This window comes from Lampetra planeri, chromosome 14 (genome assembly GCF_965212315.1).
Source record: "Lampetra planeri chromosome 14, kcLamPlan1.2.h2, whole genome shotgun sequence".
NCBI lineage: Eukaryota > Metazoa > Chordata > Hyperoartia > Petromyzontiformes > Petromyzontidae > Lampetra > Lampetra planeri.
Window position 1 is genome coordinate 3,200,974 of NC_136120.1, and position 21,001 is coordinate 3,221,974.

The window sequence follows — 21,001 nt, forward strand, 5'->3', positions numbered from 1 at the left end:
CGGAGCTCTGTGTGTGGAGGCGGAGCTCTGTATGTGGGGGCGGAGCTCTGTGTGGAGGGGGCGGAGCTTCGTGTGGAGTGGGCGGAGCTTCGTGTGTGTAGGGGCGGAGCTCTGTGTGTGGGGGCGGAGCTCCTTGTGGGAGGGGCGGAGCTCCGTGTGTGGGGGAGGCGGAGTTCGCGTTAAATGAGGCGGGGCTTACGGGGAGCGGGGCCAGATTTGGGGTGTGGCTTTGAAGAGGGCGGGGTTTGTCGTTCAATTGGGATGTGACGTCACGTCAAGTTCAAGAGCGGTGATAGTTATATGGGCGTGGTTAGACGTAGGTCACGTGCGCTCACCCCCAAATCCCCCCCCACTTACCCCTGCACCCCCCACTTTACCCCCCACCTACAAGACAATCCGAATATTTATACTGGTAGGAACCTCCTGGTTACACCAGCCCACAGGGGATTATTGTGTCCGTCCGTCGTGCAAGGAGGGGCTGGGAGGGTGGGGAGGGGCTGGGTGGGGAGGGTGGGGAGGGGCTGGTGGGGAGGGTAGGGAGGGGAGGGGCTGGGTGGGTGGGTGGGTAGGGGCTGGGTGGGGAGGGTGGGGCTGGGTGGGGGTGGGAGATGTGGGGTGGGGGGTGGGGAGGGTGGGGCTGGGTGGGGGGTGGGAGGGGTGGGGCTGGGTGGGGAGGGGCTGGGTGGGGAGGGGCTGGTCACCCCGTGGTGCCCTTATAAAACTCAACGTTTAACCTACTCACGCCGCCCTCACAGTCGGCCATATTTGCGGAATACACCACGCCGCCGTTGACCCTGGCCATTGACCGAGCAACCCAATGTTCCTACCAGCTCCCTCCGCAGGAATGTGTTACTGCAGGAGGAATCCGATGAGCTATCAAGCTCTTCTCTTTTACAGATGTCCAGTAGGGGCAGGTCAGAACGTTACAACAACAAACAATACAAAACACAATAGGAGTGAAAAGTATAGGAAAGGCAAGGGGCCGTCCATAAATGAGGTCACGCACCTAGGGGGGCGGGTCAGACATTTGTGACGATGTGTGACGAGGGAGGGGGTTGAGAAATTTGATGTCATATCAAAATGCGCAATTTTCAATAAATATAGATAACACGTTCTACTTAATTAAATAGACTTTTTGATAAATGATTTCTCCTACAACATCAGAGTGCAGCGCCACATTAAATACGCACTGCAATGACAATAGTTTAAAGCGATTTGAAGCATGTTTTATTTTTTGGGAGGGGGAGGGGCAGAGCTTTGTGACGTCATATTTGAGGGGGGGTCTGACTTTTTGTGACGCCGTGTTACGATTGGGGGGGGGAGTCAAAAATCGTCCAAAATCGCACAAGGCCTTTTTTTGGAGCGCAAAAAATGTCGCCGTTTTGGTTCAACACAGGCAAAATGTTGGATCGGTTTCGAAATTCAATGCTTCATCAGCAAACACCGTCGTTGCAAGCAATGTCTGATGAGTCTTGTTTACGCTGAATTTGCGTCGTCGTTGAATTCATGCACTCGCAGAAGGCCGATGGGTTGTGTAAAACAAATACTTCATTGCTGATGACATTAGGGGCCGTCCATAAATGACGTCACGCGATTTTGGACGATTTTTGACCCCCCCCCCTCCACAAATGTCTGACCCCCCCCCCCCCAGGTGCGTGACGTCATTTATGGACAGCCCCATAGCTCTTTTTCACAGATGTCCAGTAGGGACGGGTCAGTAAATTACAACAACAAACAATACCAAACATACCATAGGAGTGCAAAATACATGAAAGGTAAGTAGGCCGCGAAAAATAAATAACTTATACACGTTCAAATTGCACAAGTACATACATTCTTGCCGATTTTTAAATCATTTATATTAAGTTCGCTTGCTTGCTTGCGTGCTTGCGTGCTTGCTTGCTTACGACCTTGCAAATCTTTCGGTCGTTTTTTAACCCACTTCCCGTGATCCAATCGAGCTGACATTTTCCACACAGACTCGTTGTGCGTGACAATTAATTTTCGCGAAAAATTTTTTCCAAAATGTTACACTGTTTAGGGAATTTTTTAAAAATATTTAATTACCAATTGCTTAATGCTGGCAGACAATCATCTGACCCATAGGTGGCAGCCATCTCAAGCCAGAGGACGAGAGGACTCTAGCCGTCACGCATATAAAGGATTTAGAGTGAAAAACTTTGTTTTTACGGGTTTCTTTTTTAAACACTAAATGCAAGCTTGGGCAGGGTAGCAAAACAACAACAATAACACATTCTATGGGTCTTTCGGTAAAGTCACGTAGATAGAAAAATAATTTTAAAAATATCACGACGTTTCGATCGCAACACAAGCAATCGTCTCTCGAAACGTCGTGATATTTTTATTATTTTCCTATCTACGTGGCTTTACCGAAAGACCCATAGAATATTTATTTCTGCAGTCACGAAAGCTTTAAGTCAAGATTTAACAAATACACTGTCTCAGACCGCACCAAGAGAGCACATTCCATCAATAAAATCGCACATTAACACTTAAATATTTCTTACGTACCAGTTATCTCCCCAATGGCCCATTTTTCATAGTATGACATCCACTGCTATGAAGAAGGGTCATTGCCCGAAACGTCTCCGATTATGTTATTTTCATCTTAAGGGTCGGTATTGACGCATGTTACCTTGAGCTCAACGCTGGAGGGCAGTGGAGAGTCACTAGACACGTGACACACGAAACATTCTTCACTCTTCAGTTGTCATACGTCACACGATAGAACTCGGAGAGTTTTCTGTTCTAGCCCACGGTCAAGTGATTATTGACCACATTCCTTCAGCTCGTGAAAAGCACTTACAAATACAGTGTGGTTGCTAAACTGATGGATGTGGGCCTCCCCACACCATTATGTGATCATACCTCAAGCTGTTGGTGCCCCTAAATAAAGTCCCTTTTGGATGGTTATTTTATTTTGTTGTTCAAACCTGTTTTGTAGACATTGTACGCTTATAGACGAGGCAATTGCAGGACTGTTGGAGAATTTACAAAAAAAATAAACCGATGGAAAGTGTGTTTTTAATGATTGAAAGTCAAGGCCAACGGAGCCATTGCCAGCAATTCCATCTGAAAAATTATGACCCTCAACACATTGTAGAATGTCCATCTGGAATTGATTTTGTCTAAATGCTGGGTTCCCACCAGAGAATATTCACAAGCAGCATGCGGGGGACACATCATTAAGCCTCGACTGGAACGCGGCACGAGGGCCATCTTCCCACAGGCCACACCAACTCACGTGCCCTGCCAGGCTTCAATGCTATACTCTTAGTTCTTTCGGTAAAGTCACGTAGGTAAAAATTAATAAAAATAAAACATTAAAAATCACGACGTTTCGGAGGCAACACAAGCTTCCGTCTTCAGGTGAAACAGTCACAGAAAAATATCTGTACCTTATATAGTGGTTAAGGGGGGATTAATTTTTACCTACGTGACTTTACCGAAAGAACTAAGAGTATGAATCCTTGCAGTCGCGAAAGCTTCAAATCTAGAATTAGGCTTCAATGCTGCCACATACCCTCCTCTTTTCAGCGTGCATCTTCTGCATTCTCTTCCTTCCCTGAAGAGGCACCTTGACTCGATTACGTTGTAGATCAGTGCCTCTCTATCCGTTGCGTGGCATTTATGCGGCAGTTTCCTGAGTGGTGTTACTGCATGTTTGGCATGGGCCCTGTTGCAAGGAATGGAAATGGAGATGCCCTCTCCACTAACCCCCCCCCCCTCTTTATGTAGTCCGGCGCCTGGGCCTCTCTGGCCCCAGAGTCCCCGTGCGGTGGAACTGCCGACACACTTGATTGTTACAGCAACTGATCATGCAGCAGCCTCCTCCTCCCTGTCAAGTTGTCAACCCGTGTGTGTGTGTCCACTTATGGGCACCGCTTGCTCCAGCCCTGAACACGTGTTCCACCTTCTTGGTTCTTTCGGTAAAGTCACGTAGAAGGGAAATAATAAAATAATAAAAACACAACATAATTATGTTTTATAAACATAATTATGTTTTATGTTTTTTTTATTTTAAAATAATAAAAATAAAACATAATTATGTTTATAAAACAAAATTATGTTTTATTTTTATTATTTTATTTCCTTTCTACATAATTATGTTTTATTTTTATTATTGTATTAATTCCCTTCTACGTGACTTTATCGAAAGAACCAAGAAGATGAATCCCTGCAGTCACGAAAGCTTTAAAACGTGTTCCACCGTCTCATGAAGACACGCATTTAGCAACACTGCCCGGGAACAAGGACGTTGAACCGTATTGCTGCTACACGTGCAACTGGTTGTGCGGTGTTAAATCGTCTAGTAAATGTAATGTTATTGGCATTAAACATAAACCATAGTAAATTTGCTTTTTAAAGATTGCAGAGCCTGAGTCAGAGCCCTTCAATGTGCCGTGGTAGGCATATAATTGCCCTGTATAACCCAGCACCAGTCCTTTATACATGTGCAGTACTGCTATAGGGTCCTCCGTCTAACACATTCCTGCGGAGGGAGCTGGTAGGAACGTTGGGTTGCTCGGTCAATGGCCAGGGTCAACGGCGGCGTGGTGTATTCCGCAAATATGCCCGACTGTGAGGGCGGGCACAAGCCGGCGTGAGTAAGTTAAACGTTGAACTTTATAAGGGCACCACGGGGTGACCAGCCCCTGCACCACCCATCCCCACCCAGCCCCACCCTCCCCACCCAGCCCCTCTCTCGCCACCTAGCCCCTCCCTGCACGACGGACGGACGGACACAATAATCCCCTGTGGGCTGGTGTAACCAGGAGGTTCCTACCATACATTGCTGTTTACACATCGAAGGGATGATATGAATGTTCATGACTTTTGGATATGCAGTTTGCACAGGGAGGCATATTATTGTAATTGGTCTGAGTTGCATGTCTGGTTTGCGTTTGTGTTACCCATTAAATTGCACTTGATTAATTATTTGACTATTGCTTGCGTGCTCTGCTTTTTGGCAGCAGTTTTTGTCATTCTTTTTTTTGTAATATGCTGCGACGCGTCGCAAGTTGATATGACATTTAAATATTAGATGAAATAGAGAATGGGTACAGATGTGTGTGAAACTCATTTCCTACCCTTTTTCTGAGCACCGTGACCATTATTCTTTAAAAACGAAAGAGGTGCAACGTGAGAGGTGCATTCTCACGTGTGTAAAAGTTTGAAGTTAAACAAAGTAAGACAAATACAGTAATTTGCCCAAGTCCCCACAGTATGAGATTGAGAGGGTCACGTGGTCCACATGGAACCCTTCACCCAACAGTTCATCAAATTGGCTCCACTATGATCTCTGTCGATGTTGAAATGCCAGAGTCGGTGGCTGAGGATTTTTGTTTGAGGATTGGGGCTGAAAGTGTATTTTTCTTCATCATATTTTATTTTGTGCTTCACTTGATCCTTTCAGCAATTGGCACAGAATAATGTTTAAACACAGCATGTGTGATGTTCTGCTTAAGAGAATTATCGCGGGCAATTCAGTAGCTGAAAAATGTTTAATGCTCAAACTTGGTTGCTAGGTGTTATTCGTTATCCATTCATTCCCACCACAGGTCACTTAAAGGGCTGTAGCGGCCAAGTGGACTCAGGACATTATAGTTAAGGAATGGTGCACCAAGTTAGAAGTAGTTTAACACATAGGCTTTCGCGACCAATATATTTACGCGATCTAACCCAAAAAACCTCTATTATGGAAGTTAGAAATAATATACACACAAATACGACAAATACTTTTGGCATGCAGCAATCATTCGCATTCATGTAGTGAGAGTTTTTTTTAAGTTGTCAAAAAAAGAAAAAGTTGAATATTATTAATTAATCCCAGAAGGGAGCTTGGACAACTGCACTGCACTGATGATGTCACGAGTTGAAGACATCGTGTTCTTTTTAACATACAATGCCAGTAAAAAAAAAACAACTATAATAGGCATTCCGTATTGTTATGATGAATGTGTTCATGATTTTTTTGTATTTATTGAAATCTGTTTCTATTTGTAAAACGTGCTAGGAATGCTAAGAAACCCAATTCAATTATTGTTTTTGGCTACGAAATGTTTTGGATGTCGTATTAATTTGAATATAAACATAATGGCGTATTTATACTGGAGCGAATGTTAAGTTTAAAAACTATGTAGAACATGTAAGGATTTCGAGGTGACAGTAACTATGCAAACACTCGTGCAATTGACGCGTGAATTCTTAAGTCAGCTGCACGCTTTAGTCTGCCTTCTGCCATCACTCCATGAGAATGTAGTTCAAAGCAACCCGGAACATAAAACAAAACTGCACGAGGACATGCAGTAAAAACAACAAAAATGCAAATCCTTACAAGCGTGTTCCAGAATGATTCGCATGGTTTAAAAGCTACTGCCTTTTGAATAGAGCACGTCGTTTTTATAACAATGTACTTAAATTCAATATAATATATTTGGGTTTTTTGGGAATGCTACACTCGATATAAAACAGCTGTCATTTCAGCAAAAAAGGTCACCTTTAGGCATGTGCCTAAGTCTTTAGAATTGTCAATCCACTGCTGGATTAAGGCCTCCGCATACCATATCGGTCGTTTTACCATACTTCACCACGCTGGTCGGTGCAGGGTTGGTGAAGAGAGGACCAGTACCAGTTCAGATATCACTGGGCACGATGTGAGAGCCATGAATTGAAATCGAGGTACTTGGTTCAAAGCCTGCTACACAATCCACTGCGCTGCTGCTCCCCGAAGACAAATGCCGTCAGTTTGCATGCGCGTTTGTACAACGGTTTACGTTTGGATAATCAGTGTGGCATTAGTGTTAGATTGTACGACAAGATCGTTTTAACAAGCACCCTACACACAGCAAACCTGGCCAGTTTCAAATTATTAACACTTATTATTAGTTAGCAATTTGCAAGTACAGTATTGAAGCTTGCCTTACAGCTTTCGTGACTGCAGGAATTCATATTATTTGGGTCTTTCGGTGAAGTCACGTGACTTTACCGAAAGACCCTAAGAATACAGTATTGAAGGTTTGCGATGAAATCTCGCCATTATATGAATGCTCATGTTATTGCACAAACATCGACTCCCTTTATAAAAATAGACGGGAGCCCGGATGGCCTCGTCCGTTCCCTAATTATGAAGGTGCATTATGTTTCGATTTAAAGCTTTCGTGACTGCAGGGATTCATCTTCTTGGTTCTTTCGGTAAAGTCGGAAAGACAGACCTGTTCTTCACCTGAGGACGGCTGCTTGCGTTGTGGCCGAAACGTCGTGAGAATTGTATTTTACTGTGTTTTACTTTTATTATTGTATCATTTCCCTTCTACGTGACTTTACCGAAAGAAGAAGGTGCATTATGTCTGGCCTGTTGTCCGTTACATATTTCCCCTCCATCCTTTTCATGTTCCAACTGCATTCTGGGTTCTTGACAAACAATAAAAAAGACATCCTTACAAAATGATACGAAAATATATTTAGAAAAACTTGTACAAGAGAAGTGTGTGTACCTCAGTGAGATCTTGTCTTCTTAAATACATGTCGATGAATGAACTTTATAAAATAAGTGACTAGTTTCGGCAGCAACTTGAGCAATACAGGAAGGCGATCGTGTACACAGGGTACTCATACCGGATTATTTTTGATTGTGACGGTAAATGCGGATTACACGTATGTGCTGTATGTTGGTTAAACTTCTTTCGCACCGGTACGTTGCCAACCGTGCTAATTTTGAGGTGAAAAAAAAATCGTGATTAGGACAAACATTTTCATTTCATGAATAGAAGTGTAATAATGATAATGATGAAAACAATCATTTTGTAATTAACTAATTGGAAAATCATCATCAGTGATGATGATGATTTGAACAATATTCTTCTCTTGCAACCAATCACAGACAACCAATCGCCCCATTAAATGTTTTTTGTCCATTCGACCAGGTCAGGTCATGCCCTCTCAAAAAACAGACTTGCATGTTGAAAAGGCAAATGTTTACATGTTTGGTCAACTGCTCCACCTCGAACCACTCTTGGCTCTCAAGCTATAAAGGCAGAAAGACAAATATATGTTAACAAATTAATGACAATATTATAATGGTGCAAAAGGATACCTGAATAAAATGTAACCCTTAAAAAATTCAGCCAACAAGGGACACACTCATTAAAATAAAAAGTCATGGTGACCTATAGTAACAACACGAACCTTTGCGCTGTTGCACAGGAAAATACTGGCACAGAGTTTGACAACGCCCAGAATGCAGTTCGCATGAAGTAACTGTGTTCAGAGGCAGATGTGTGTGGTCATTGATGTGTGTGTGTGGTCATTGAACTTTCATCGGTTCCCCTTTTAGACATTCGACGATCTGGAATTCCGCCTTTTGTCAAGAGGCCAAATACCATAATTTGAGTGAAACTCCCTCACCCCTCCGCCCTCCTCCCCCCCAACTTTGGTAAAGACTTTCTTCATCTGGCCTTGCCTGTGGCTGGTCATCTGGGCTCTGGCCACGAGAGGCCACAGTCACAGACGATCGCACTTAACCCCAAGGAACCCGAGACATTTATCACGGCGCTATCACAAAGTGACCTCACCGAGAACGAGGCAAGGCCCACGACGCACAAATTAGTCGAGGGCGCAAAGTGGCGCAGAGAAATGATGCGGGCGTCAGGCTTTTGATGCGGTGTTAAATGTTCTCGTTTGTTTCAATAACAGGCGTTTATGGATCGCAGCCGTAAACCTTCGCAAACAACATATCCCATGTAACGGCATGGGGGGGGGGGAGAGAGAGCTTAAAAATGACGTACATTAATATTTTACAAACCCATGGAACTTGTTTAAAGGTAAACTCATGCCACGTCAGTGAAACTGACATAAATTGTCTTGGGAATATGCATTACCCCTTGCGGGAAATCTAATTACGCAATGTGTTCAAGATAATACTAACCAGATTGTGTTTCCCCCTTTGAGGAAAAGCGGGCATTAACAACCAGAAAAAAACGAGCCGCTTTTTAGGCAGCTCGTTACACGTGTGTTCGACGTGGTTTTGCAAAGTCACCCTGACTATTCCAGCAGCAGCAGAAAAAAATGGCACGCATTGAGACAATATATACGTTGCGTACATGTGCATATACGAGGAGAAAAAATAAATATACAAAATGTTTTAAAAAACAAGACAATAAACTAAGAAGGCCCAAAAACCCAAAGGGTTAAAATCTGAGGGCCCGTCTGTACGTGCTATGCATGTAATAACTGATCAATCCTTACAATGATGGGTTAGTGTATAAAGTAATGGTAGGTTATTTTTTATAGCCTGCTGGTCAAAACTTGTTCGACCATATATTTAACATTTAATGTGTATATATATAAAGTACAAAAACATGCCGCACAGCCCTATATAACTGCTTGTGAGATTACCGGTCTTTTGATGTTGAAATCACCTTTCCATATACACAGCACATATCTCCCCATTGCGTATATTTCAGAAGGCCTTACGGGTGCTTTATTACATATTTGCACATAGAACGTGTGGCTTTTGAGAGAGGATACAATCGTGTTTTACATTATTCTCTGGCACGAGACAACACGAGTGGAGCGCATGTGGTTTTAATGAAATCTAATCGACGTGACGCGCTTGCCATAGGTTCAACTGACAAAGCTTCCCAATCTGCATTGTGCTGCTACGTTTCTCTATCATGTGGCGCCGATCAGATAGTTGGGCATTTCCCTTAAATGCAATCTGGGCAGTGGAGGAACGTATTTGTTTAATTCTCTGTATAAACCAATGTGAGAGAATTAAAGAAACAACCCTCTCATTTGACATTCCAACATTGAGCCTCAAAAATCTAGTTGAGCAAAAGCAGGTACCTCTTTAGGCATACCATGTACAGTATTCATTTCTGAGCTGAGTGGACTTGTAATGAACTTCTGGTAAAGATACCATGGAACAAAGGAGGAGCCCATCGACTCGTTGGTCAAATTAAAGGCTTCATCTGGACTCAAATTAAAGGCTTAACATGAAACAGAAGAGGCAGATTGCCACATTTCTTTGGCTCGGCAGCTGCGATTGATGAAAAGGTTCGACTATTATACCGTCTAGGATTAGTTGCTACCTGCTAGAATGAGTGTGTTGCATTGTAAAGGCACTGACCGATTAAAGTCTAAAGCTTTGAGCAGCATGTCCATGGTATTCACTCTTTCATTGCCTTAGCTGCTGCTTCTTGAAAACGTTACCTCATTGCCACATTTCATTCCTAGTTACAAGCGCAGTCTTAATCATCAGCAACATCTGTGGCTATAGGAGGAAGCTGCCTTGCCTGTTAAAGCCATGGCCGGATTAACAAATAGTCATTGACAGCACCAAACTTCCCGTCATGTCTCATTTATTAGTTGAGCGAACACCCATAGATCGGCGACCAGAGGAAGGACCTGTAGCCCAAAGCAACTAGGTGTCCACTGTGCAACAGTTTGCAGCATCTGGCAGATGTAAGTGTGCATGTACGTTTAACTTCTTTCACACCGTACGTAGCCAACCGCGCTTATCGAAGGCGTGGGAAGCTGTGGCAGGGTGTGATAGCAAGCAGCAGCAGTAGCTGCTGCGATGGCTCTTTGCTCATTATTCAATACGTAATAATGGTAATGACTGCATCAGCAATCTTCATGGAAACAGGCTTTGGGCCTAGGGTTGCCACCTCAAAGGTACATAAAATGGGATATATCATGGGAATATTTCATAATAGCGGAAGAGGGGAGAACTACATGTCTATGCGTCATCTTGAGTGCTATATCATTACACAACTGACAAAAAAAACGTAACTTTGAATATCATGGTAAATCGTATTAATATTGAAGGACTTTAAAAATATATTTGTCGAGGTAAAACCAAGATAGGTGGCAACCAAATGCATCACATTTCTATTGGATTGTCCACGAAAACTAAAGCCTCGTAGATTTCCAGAGGGGAAATGAGCAATATTAAAGCTAACAGCTTGAAATCTGCAATGCAGTGATGCCACCGTGTGAGGCTGTTCTTGAGTTCCCTGTTAGTCTTACTTGCCTTGGAATATGAGTTTGCACATAGGCAGGCTTGGCAAAAGCTGCAGATGACGTCCCAGGCTGGGTCGACACTGCTCCTGAAAGGCATCTTACGTACATTTTAAATCGGCTGTCTTGGTGGCATGACATCGTTACAAGTGGCATAGCTGCATCAGTGGCGCAAATGACTGATAAGTCAACGCTGTGAAGAGGAAGAATGAGAGCTTTGCCTTGCTCGAGAGTAGAGATGAGCCACCCTGCACTTGGGAGCAAGGATGCCGTTTGCCAGAACACTCTTGCCGTGATAAGTTGCTATATCTGGTGCACACATTTACGCAGAGAATAATGGGGAAAATATATTACTGTCAGTTGCGTTTACGTAAGCCAGCTCTGGTTTATGTTACAACAGAGAAGCCCTAAGTGTAAAACCACATTAGTTCGTTGCAGCTTAAGAAGTAAGAGTTATTATAATAATAGTTTTCCCCTTTTTTCTGGCAACAAAACTGAAACCGTTTTACGAGGATTCATGTCTGCATTAACCACAATACTTGCAGTCAAAATGCAAACAAAAAACACACTCTTGATAATATATGCATTGTCCTTGAAACTGATTGGTCCACACCAGAGACAACTTTCTTTTGGTACTAGCCAATGAAGTCTAATGATGTATATGCTTACCCCGAGCCCTCATTACTTTGATAGTGCATTGTCTTTGAGCTGTACACCTTTTGGCGTCCTCTGGTCGAGCACCACTTGAGACGAGGCTCAAAAGAAAGCTGTCTCTGGTGTGGACCAATCAGTTTCAAGGACAATGCATTTATTATCAGTGTGTTTTTTGTTTGCATTTTGACCGCAAGTATTGTGGTCAATGCAGACATTAATCCTTGTAAAAAGGTTTCAGTTTTGTTGCCAGAAAAAAGGGGAAACCCCCTATTATTATATTTTGGTACTGGCAACGGAGGTCTAATGATGAAGCAATTGTTGTCATAAAATGTTTTACCCATCGCATTTGTTCTGTGGTTCGGTATTACAATTCCTATATCTTACTGTACAAGGACCGTAGTTGAGAATTACAGGCAGGGTTTAATTTCTCACTGAATATATTCCGGCACAAAAGAAAAAAAACAAAGAATAATCACAATATTCTTACAAAATGTTTATTCATGAAACAAAGGAAGCCAACTATATCATGTGCTAACTCAAAATACACAAATGTGATTTATTGATTCGTTTTGTTCGGTTGTTCTGTCATATTTTACATATATTAAAACAATTACGGCAGTGTTTTGGCACTTTTTTTGACCGCCTCGAAGTCGCACAACAAGCCACTACAATCCATGTGTTCATTCAAAAAGTCAGCAGTGATGAATTACGTGCCGTTCAGTGGCGACTAATACTCGGGAACTATGAAACAACCTGCATTGGCTGGGCGCACGACAAGCCACAAGGCTAGTTTTTTTAAGATATTGCAAAAGTATAACACATTCCAAGAAAAATAGTCAATGTTGGACCAAAGTTGGTATGCGAATGGAATCACATGCCAACGTTGATCCAACGTTGCACGTTTACTGGGTTGCAATCGTACAACCGCATCGGCTTTTGCACCGTTCAGTTGTGTGACGCGTCTTCAGGTTGTACGTACGATCGCACCGTACTTGTCCAAACGTGCTCATCGGAGGTGGATGACTGGCATTTACAGAGACTGGGCACAAGTTCGGATCCCCTGAAGAAGTTCCCAGCACGTGGAGTGGAATGCCTGACATCGTGCCGAGCAATGCGCGGTACAACCCAAAACCACATTGACGAGCTATTTTACTCTCTTTGGATTTCATTTTCAACGCAGGAATTCATTGCAGCTTCACATGGCGCCAACCCATTTATACTGCTACTTAGACGAGAGTATAATGTCCATAAATGCATGAGAAGAATACATTGCTGCATGTCTCAATATCTACTGCGCATCGTTTAGCATTGAAACCAACTAAACCAGTGTTCTCCATTGCAAGGCCCAAGGGCCACTGGCGGCCTTAGTGGCCTTTAGTGTGGGCCCTGACGTGCGGCCCCCGACAATGCACAACATGTGAAAACACCCCCCATCATCGTGCTGTCAAACCCCAATGGTTTCAAATGTGTGGCGGCCCTCACACTGAAGGGGCCCCCATCTGAAAATGTGTGAAGAACACTGAACTAAAGAAACGTCAAATACTGGGTCACGGAAATAGATTAACTCTGGCACATCGAGCTACGTAGAGCCACAGCTTCAGGAAATATTTTGGCAAAATATGAAATGTGTCAAGCACCAGCCCATCACAGTTACGATGGAGACATTCATAGGGAAAGTTGCATTTTTAGAAGGAACCCCTTCCACGTATGCCTCTTGCATAATTTTTCTAAGGCTAGATGTTCTGGAAAACTAGCATATTTAAAAAAAATACATGAAACCGCCACCACAAGGACACCTTGTTTGCTTTAAATGCATAACCATACAAATACAATTTGGCGAAGGCTATTATGGCATCTGTAATCTATTGAAAACAGCAATATTTCACATTTGAAAGAAAAGTAATCGACTTTACTCCGTCAAGTATTTTCCATCATAACAGTTCCACACTGGAATACTTTGAGTAAGGAATACTGTACCTGTTATACGCGTACTCTGTGACGATGTTTGGCCGCTGCTGCACGTTCGACTTACTAATGCGTAAAAGCGAGAGCACGTGTCGCGACCTGCGAATGGAGCCTGGCAATGCTTTTGGTGTTTATGACGAGCAGCGCATTGTATGCGCGCTAGCAAGCAACATATACTCGCCAGGCTAATGATGCCAGCGGTCCTGAAATGTATTATCGACCCCCACGAGCTAACTCGATACACTTCGTCGTGGCTAATTCTCCGAGCCGAGAAACTTATAAACGTTTCAACTGATTGCACTCGCTGCGGGATTTTTTGTTTCTCTTCTGGCAGGAGATGATGTCACGCCTGGCGTATGAGCAACGTGCTGTGTTGTTCCAGCACATTGTGTGCGACTCGCCATTCCTGGGCACATCTAGCGGCGGGTTTTTTTGTTGTTGCGGTACACGCTTCAACGCAAGCGGCCAATTGAATCGACCAGCCGGTCCAGTCCAACGTGTGTTTTCGTGTGATTGTTGTTTTGTCTGCTGCAATTGCCGCTTAACGATTAAGCGGCAGTCTGCTGGAATGCATTTAATGTGACAGGGGGAGAGTGATTCTTGTAAACTTGAGAAAGAACTGGCAATGCAATGCATTGTTTTGGAAAGATGATGATGCACCGCGCGTGGATTAGCCGATGCTGAATAATGTTCTTGCTTAATTAAACGGAGGCTAACGCAGCATTGCAAATGGACCAAACGGAGTGTGCACAGTACATTCACAGCAGAGGCAGTTTTTTAGGGCAGTGCTTTGGGGGATGGAGCAGGATGAGGATGGAGGGGAGAAGCAGGGCAGTGTTGTTTTTTAAAGAAACAGAGAGACCAGCCGCCCCTCTCCCTTACGCTACATCCACCCTTCTGTCACCTTCTCCGGGGGCAGCCTGTTCTACACAGATGGGGCAGCAGCTTCCTTCCAGACGCTCTGGAGAAGGGCAGTTGATGGGAGGACACCTCTCCACGTGGCAGACCACCTCGCCTCTCTGGAACCCCAGAACAAAAACAAAACGCATCACACGTACGTATGTACCTTGAACTTCTTTCGCATTGTACGTAGCCAACCGCGCTATTCGGAGGTGCAGGGGAAGGACAACACACATGGAGACCAGCAGGAAAGGACAACATTGATGCAGCTTATATCTCATACAGATGACAGGAAGTGACGTTTTAAAATCCCATTATTACATGGGGTCGGCTGTTTAGATTATATTTTTCCACTTGCTTCTGTTCTGTGCATCTTATACAGTCACATCCCCACTGTGCGCCTCGTAACTTGCGATCAAATTCATGAGCATGAATAAACTGATGTGAAATCTATTTTTTTCTCTCCTCAATTTTATCCCAACCGCGCCGCCGGTGTCAAATCAAGAGAGGAAGCGTTCGCCGAGACCTCTCTCGCAGTGCAGTGCCACGCTTCGTTGTAGAGAACGGCCCATGGAAGTGGACGTCATAGATCTGCCGCTGAGATCCCTTCAAGTGTCTCCTGTTCCACACGAGTGTGGATTTCCTCTGTTGTTATGACAAAAAAAAAAGCCTCGCCATCGGAAATCGCCTTTCTTTCAGCTTGCCTGAGACGGGTAACCACCACTATTGCCTTCTTCCTCATCCCTTCATTTCTGACCCGATCCAGTCTTGTTCTCGCTGAGATTCCATCCAGACAATTGATTCACATTTTATAAATGAGATGGCTGGGTCACTGAGGGGAGATAAAGTTTGTCAGTGTTGCCGAGTCAGAACATGTGTGAGGTCCTGGGATTTTATCCAGGGGTGGAATAAATATCTGGCTGGGTAGCTCAGGGGATGATGGATAGAGCATGTGGCTTACATTTGAAAAAGTTACAAGTTCAAATCCCAGCCTCGGCCAGTTAAGCCCATCATCCCTCTGAGGTCAATAAAATTTAGTACCAATGTGTGAGAAGTCAACAGCATTTGTGCTATGGATTAACTAGCCCGGTCATGTGCAGTACATATACAGCCCCTTTGCCAAAAAAATACTTAACCAAATGCTGGTCAGTGCGGGTTAAAGGCAAGAGGGAGCATAGGCATGGAAGCCTATAAGTACAGTACAATAATGGAATCTGCTGCACTGCCCTCTGCTGTCGACCACCCAGGCCAGGAGTGTATAGCTCATAACGCCTCCCGTAGTGAATGGTGGTCACCCATCAAAGCACAATTCCCAATCCACTCTGCTCGAGATCGGGAGAGATCGTGCATATTTGTTGAACTTCTTTCGCACCGTACGTAGCTAACTGTGCTAATCGGAGGTGCGGGGTCAGTGGCATTCAGGGTGATTTGGTCGTAGGCGTGAGTTAACCCATTGGAGGAATAACGGTTCCAGTGGCCGGCGATACTGAAGGTGCAGAGTGTGTCCTCGTCCGCCCTGTGGCATCGAGGGCGGTGGGGTTAGAGGGGGCTGAGCCCGCCTGCTGAAGGCTCAGCCCTCGTCAAGTCAATAAAATGTTGGTGCAAAAAATAACACCAGCGGCGGTTGACTTTCAGCCTTTCTGCATATTCAAAGGGATGCGAGTGCAAGCGAAAGGCACAACAGACACAATCGTATCGTATCAATACCACGCCCCCACCTGAGTTTTGGTATGCCCCTCCCGCACCCCCGTTTAAACAAGGTCACGCTGAAGGCGAGTTGAAGGCGAGTCTCCGTACCTCACAGTGGCATTCGCTGCAGGCATCCCTGTGCCAGGTCTCCTGATGTGCTCGCTCCTTCCCGTCCGCGTTCTTACATCGGCTGCCCTTGTGCAGCGCCTGCTCCAAACCACTGACCTGCAGTGCACAACAGAACTGAATTACAGCCGGAGCTGTACGGGGCCGAGCTACAGAAAATATTTCCGCCCCAACCTCCCACTGTCAGGGTCCAGGGGTATGCGGCGTTGTGGGGGGGGCTTGGGAAATATTCCACGAGAAATGAATCTCTGTTGCACAAATAACACGCCAGTATAGGAAACGACCACAATGCAAAATGACGCCAGTTTGTATGACTGTATTATCATTGTTTATCCACTTGTAAGGGATGGCGAGAGGCAAACCCTATCTTGAAATAAATATACACTCACCAAGTCTAACGGCTTGTGAGTTCGAATGGCGTGCTCGTCTCTCATTGGCGAGGAGCCATGACAAGGGGAGCCGACATAGGGCACACAATCGGATTTGAAAGTGGAGGACATCCAAATCGGGATGGTCAACAGGGAAAACTAAATGTAAATGAGGGGTTGGTCAGTAGACCGTTCGAGGATTGGTGGAGAGTCATGGAAAGTTCCCAAAAAGGATGGGGAAGAGAATAAAAGGAGGGATGGACGGAGGGTTTGGAGCGCCTGAACGGAGTGATTCCTTCACGTGTGACGCGGCATGCCGAAGACGTAAAAGAGACGGAGTTCAAGACTCACCTGGGCTGGAACTCCTTTACACGCCCCATGAACGACACGAATGTGTGGAGGCGTGCGTGTTGTGCCGCATGTGCTGTTTGAGGTGAGCGAGAGCAGGCCAGACTGAGTTCGCTCTTGAGTCCTCAATCAGTTCACGTGCAGGTGCGAGGTGGATTAGTACCTCACAGGATCATGAGAGGCGGAGGCTTGGGGAGGCCTTCACACAGCTGTGGAGTGACCATGACTGATGATGATGGTGATGATGATGATGGTGATGATGATGGTGATGATGATGATAATGATGATGGTGATGATGATGGTGATGATGATGATGGTGATGATGATGATGATGATAATGATGATGATGGTGATGATGATGGTGATGATGATGGTGATGATGATGATAATGATGATGATGGTAATGATGATGGTGATGATGATGATGGTGATGATGATGATGATAATAATGATGATGATGGTGATGATGATGGTGATGATGATGATGATAATGATGATGATGGTGATGATGATGATGGTGATGATGATGGTGATGATGATGATAATGATGATAATGATGATGATTCGGCCTTCAGTAAGGAAAGGGCTTTCCACCTCCCCCGGGGCATCGGTGATCGTGGTGGAGCCGGGGGCTGGAAGGAGCGAAACCTCAGACGACAACCCTCACCTGCGAGCGCAGCTGCTCCACCGTGCGCTGCAGAGCCGACACGACGGCGCGGAGCTCCTGCAGACTCGAATCCTCTTCCCGCTCCTGTGTGCGCTGCGTGACATTGTGCTGGGCGGGGCTGGGAGACAGCGAGGTGGTGCGCACGGTACGCAGGGGCCCATCACCAGCATGCCACGCCGCCGGGAGGAGAGAAAAAAAATTAACCCGTAAAAACAAAGTTTTTCACTATAAATCCTTTATATGCGTGTTCAGTGGGCCACAACCCAGCCCACATTGGTCTTTGAAATGGGCGGCTAGAGTCCTCTCGTCCTCTGGCTTGAGATGGCTGCCACCTATGGGTCAGATGATTGCCTGCCACCATTAAGCAATTGGTAATTAAATATAAAAAAAAAAATCCTAAAAAGTGTAACATTTTGGAATTTTTTTTCACGAAAATAAATTGTCACGCACAACGAGTTTGTGTGCAAAATGTCAGCTCGATTGGATCACGGGAAGTGGGTTAAAAAACGACCGAAAAATTTGCGCGGTCGTAAGCGCGCAAGCAAGTGAACTTAATATAAAGGATTTAATAAAAACAGCAGTAGGCAAGGGCAATTTGTATAATTTCTACATGGAAATTAACATTGTAATCCTATCACATTTCGCTCAATGGCAACGTGGGAACTTCCAATTGATGTTTCCCAGTCGCACGCGTAAACTTTGTTCTAGGCGGTGTGCCTGGTTCACTCTTCCCAGTAGTATTTGTTTATTAAACGAGAAAACCATGAACTGGTTTTGAGCTCATGAAACGATGTCTGCGGATGCCCCGGGCACAATGGCAATGGCAGGAGCAGCCACCCACCCAGGGATTCTCGCCATAACATCCGGCGCATAGGTTACGTGCAGATATCTGGACGTCACAGCGTTTGGCGCTCTCCTCTCCTCCCATGCACGCGTTTTCTCAACTCAAACAAGAAAAGCGCCAGACCATCACCGAGAAAAAAACAAGAGGCTTGATTCTAATAGCGTATAATATTTGTGTAAAGTTCGTTTAACATTGACCGTGACGACGTGTATCCCCCCCCCCCCTCGCCCCAAGGTGCCACAACTCAGTTGTAGGCGACTCACCCTTCGCTCGTTTCCTGCTCCTCATTCCGGTCCGCTGGCCTCTCCCCCGGGTAGCTGAACTCCGGCGAGCGTTTGCTCCGAAAGTGGTTGGAGATGGCGTTGAACTGTCCGCGCGTCCGGCAGTCTAATTCGCCCCAAAGTGAGACACAAAACGAGGGGCGGGGGGGGCCGGGAACAGACGACAGTGGTCGCGCTGGGACGTAGAACAAACCCGAGGAGATCCTCAGGGTCCCCAAGCAGCTCAAGGGGATCCCGGACCCATTAAAACAAAAAGGCAATGGTGGATTAAACATCATCTTAATTTCTAATCATAATAAACACATGCTAAATCCATCTCTCTCATATCTATCTTGTCTACCTCTCTCCCATCTCACTATACCTCTACAGGGACTGTTCTACTTATGGACGAGTTAGGTTCCAGATGTCTGTTCGTAAGTCGATTTGTTTGAAGTCCAACTTTACTCCTGTCGATTCCAAACATGTTGTACGGCATGTACACGAAACACGAGGAATGGCTTTAAATGTTGTATAATCTCCTGTAGATGAAGATGCAACTGGTTCTTCATGTTCTGCAGATGTAGATGCCACCACCGCCATCTATTGCGCGGCGGTTGTACTTACGAATCTCGGTCCGAACAGGCAACTGGACATACGGACCAGGTTTGTTCGTATCTCTAAAAATTCGTAAGTCGAATGTTCGTAAATAGAGGAGACCCTGTATTTGTCTCAATTTCTTTTACCTCACACCATCTCTATCTCTTGTCAATATCGCTGTTATCATTTTACAAGGATTGGATAAATTGAAAGGGATAAGCGTAAGGCACCACCATGGACCAGCTACCACCATCGATGGCCAAACTTACCACGCGTCCGTTAACAGGCCCGGCTGGGAGGATGGCAGCTGCTTAAACGGGTTTGTGTGTGAAAAATGTAACAACAGCAAAAAAAAAAGTTGCACGGAACGAAATGTTTTTCAACAAAACTCAGCTGCCGCGTGCCTCCCTCTGAATCCCGTCGGGCAATTAGCACCGCGACTGAAAACTGCCAAAAATGCTCTCCTTTTAAAATGAACGAAAACAAAGCAATGGAAAAAAACCCTCCTTTGATTGATCCCTGCTGGACAACATCACAAGTCAGCAGTACCACGAACCTGCACAAGCCACGGTGGCATAGTCATATTGTGTGTCGCAAACGCAAATTGCTCGGGCCCATATATGTCAATCGTGTGTCGCGCTTAAATACGAATGATACAATATATATCTGCCGATTTTAGGGGCTATTAAAAGCAACTAAATACCTTATGTCCCCCCCGTTTCAATTACGTTTAAACGTCTGCGGTTTATAGTAAATTACAATAAACTAATAAACAGATTTTGGACAGCATCATAGCACGGGTCACACACACATAAGTGGTCATCCGGATATGAGCAAAGAATAACTTCCCACCGTTATCATAATAGCAGAGCATGGCTAACATCATTGGCTTATGATGTCCGAACCTGTCCTGGGCCCTTCTCCATTCACAAACTCCCAATCCCCAGTGTGGTGAAGTATGGTCAAATAATCCCTTGCAACCGACGCGGCGTGGAAAGGCCGTCAGCTATCAGTGGATTGACAAAGGGCTGTAAATGATGTACGAGTATTACTCTTGTGCCTGGGAAACAATACAGAGTCAAACACAAACGGTCAAACATGCATTCAGCCATTCATGGTGTCACCCATGAGATGCTCTTCATGCGGGTTCATGCGAGTCCAACGCTGAACTCTAAACACACGTCCACGCCTGGCTTTTCATAACTGTCAAATTAAATTCAACAATGTAAATGATCAAATCATAGGTGTGTGTGTGTCTGTGGTTTTATGAGCGGTAGTCCACCGGTTAACGTGCCACGCTACAAACCCAGCGAACCGAGTTCGATTTTCGCTCACATCCAACACCGGTGATAAGTATCTGAACCAGTCCTGGGCTCCCTTGGATGAACCCTGGTGGAGTGTGTAAATATTGCCACTCAGGAGACAAAGGCGGCTAGGTATGGTGCTGGCCACCCACCCCCTCGTGTGCTGTGCTCGCCCCAACCGTCAGTTGTGGGTGAGCTGAAGCAGAGAAGCAAACGTGTTCGGCAAAATTCTAGAA

General features: G+C 45.1%; 1 protein-coding gene across 1 annotated transcript in view; it reads right to left on the reverse strand.

The window, feature by feature from the left end:
* Positions 1–12,177: 12,177 nt before the first annotated feature.
* LOC144722304 (peroxidasin homolog) overlaps positions 12,178–21,001 on the reverse strand; it is a 92,940-nt gene continuing 84,116 nt past the window's right edge. Inside the window, exons 21-24 of the mRNA XM_078600443.1 lie at positions 18,868–18,991; positions 17,761–17,878; positions 16,360–16,476; positions 12,178–14,681 (exon numbers count right to left, since the gene is read on the reverse strand). Of these exons, the coding sequence (XP_078456569.1) occupies positions 14,541–14,681; positions 16,360–16,476; positions 17,761–17,878; positions 18,868–18,991 (500 nt within the window). The 3' untranslated portion in view covers positions 12,178–14,540. The remainder of the gene's footprint in view (positions 14,682–16,359; positions 16,477–17,760; positions 17,879–18,867; positions 18,992–21,001) is intronic.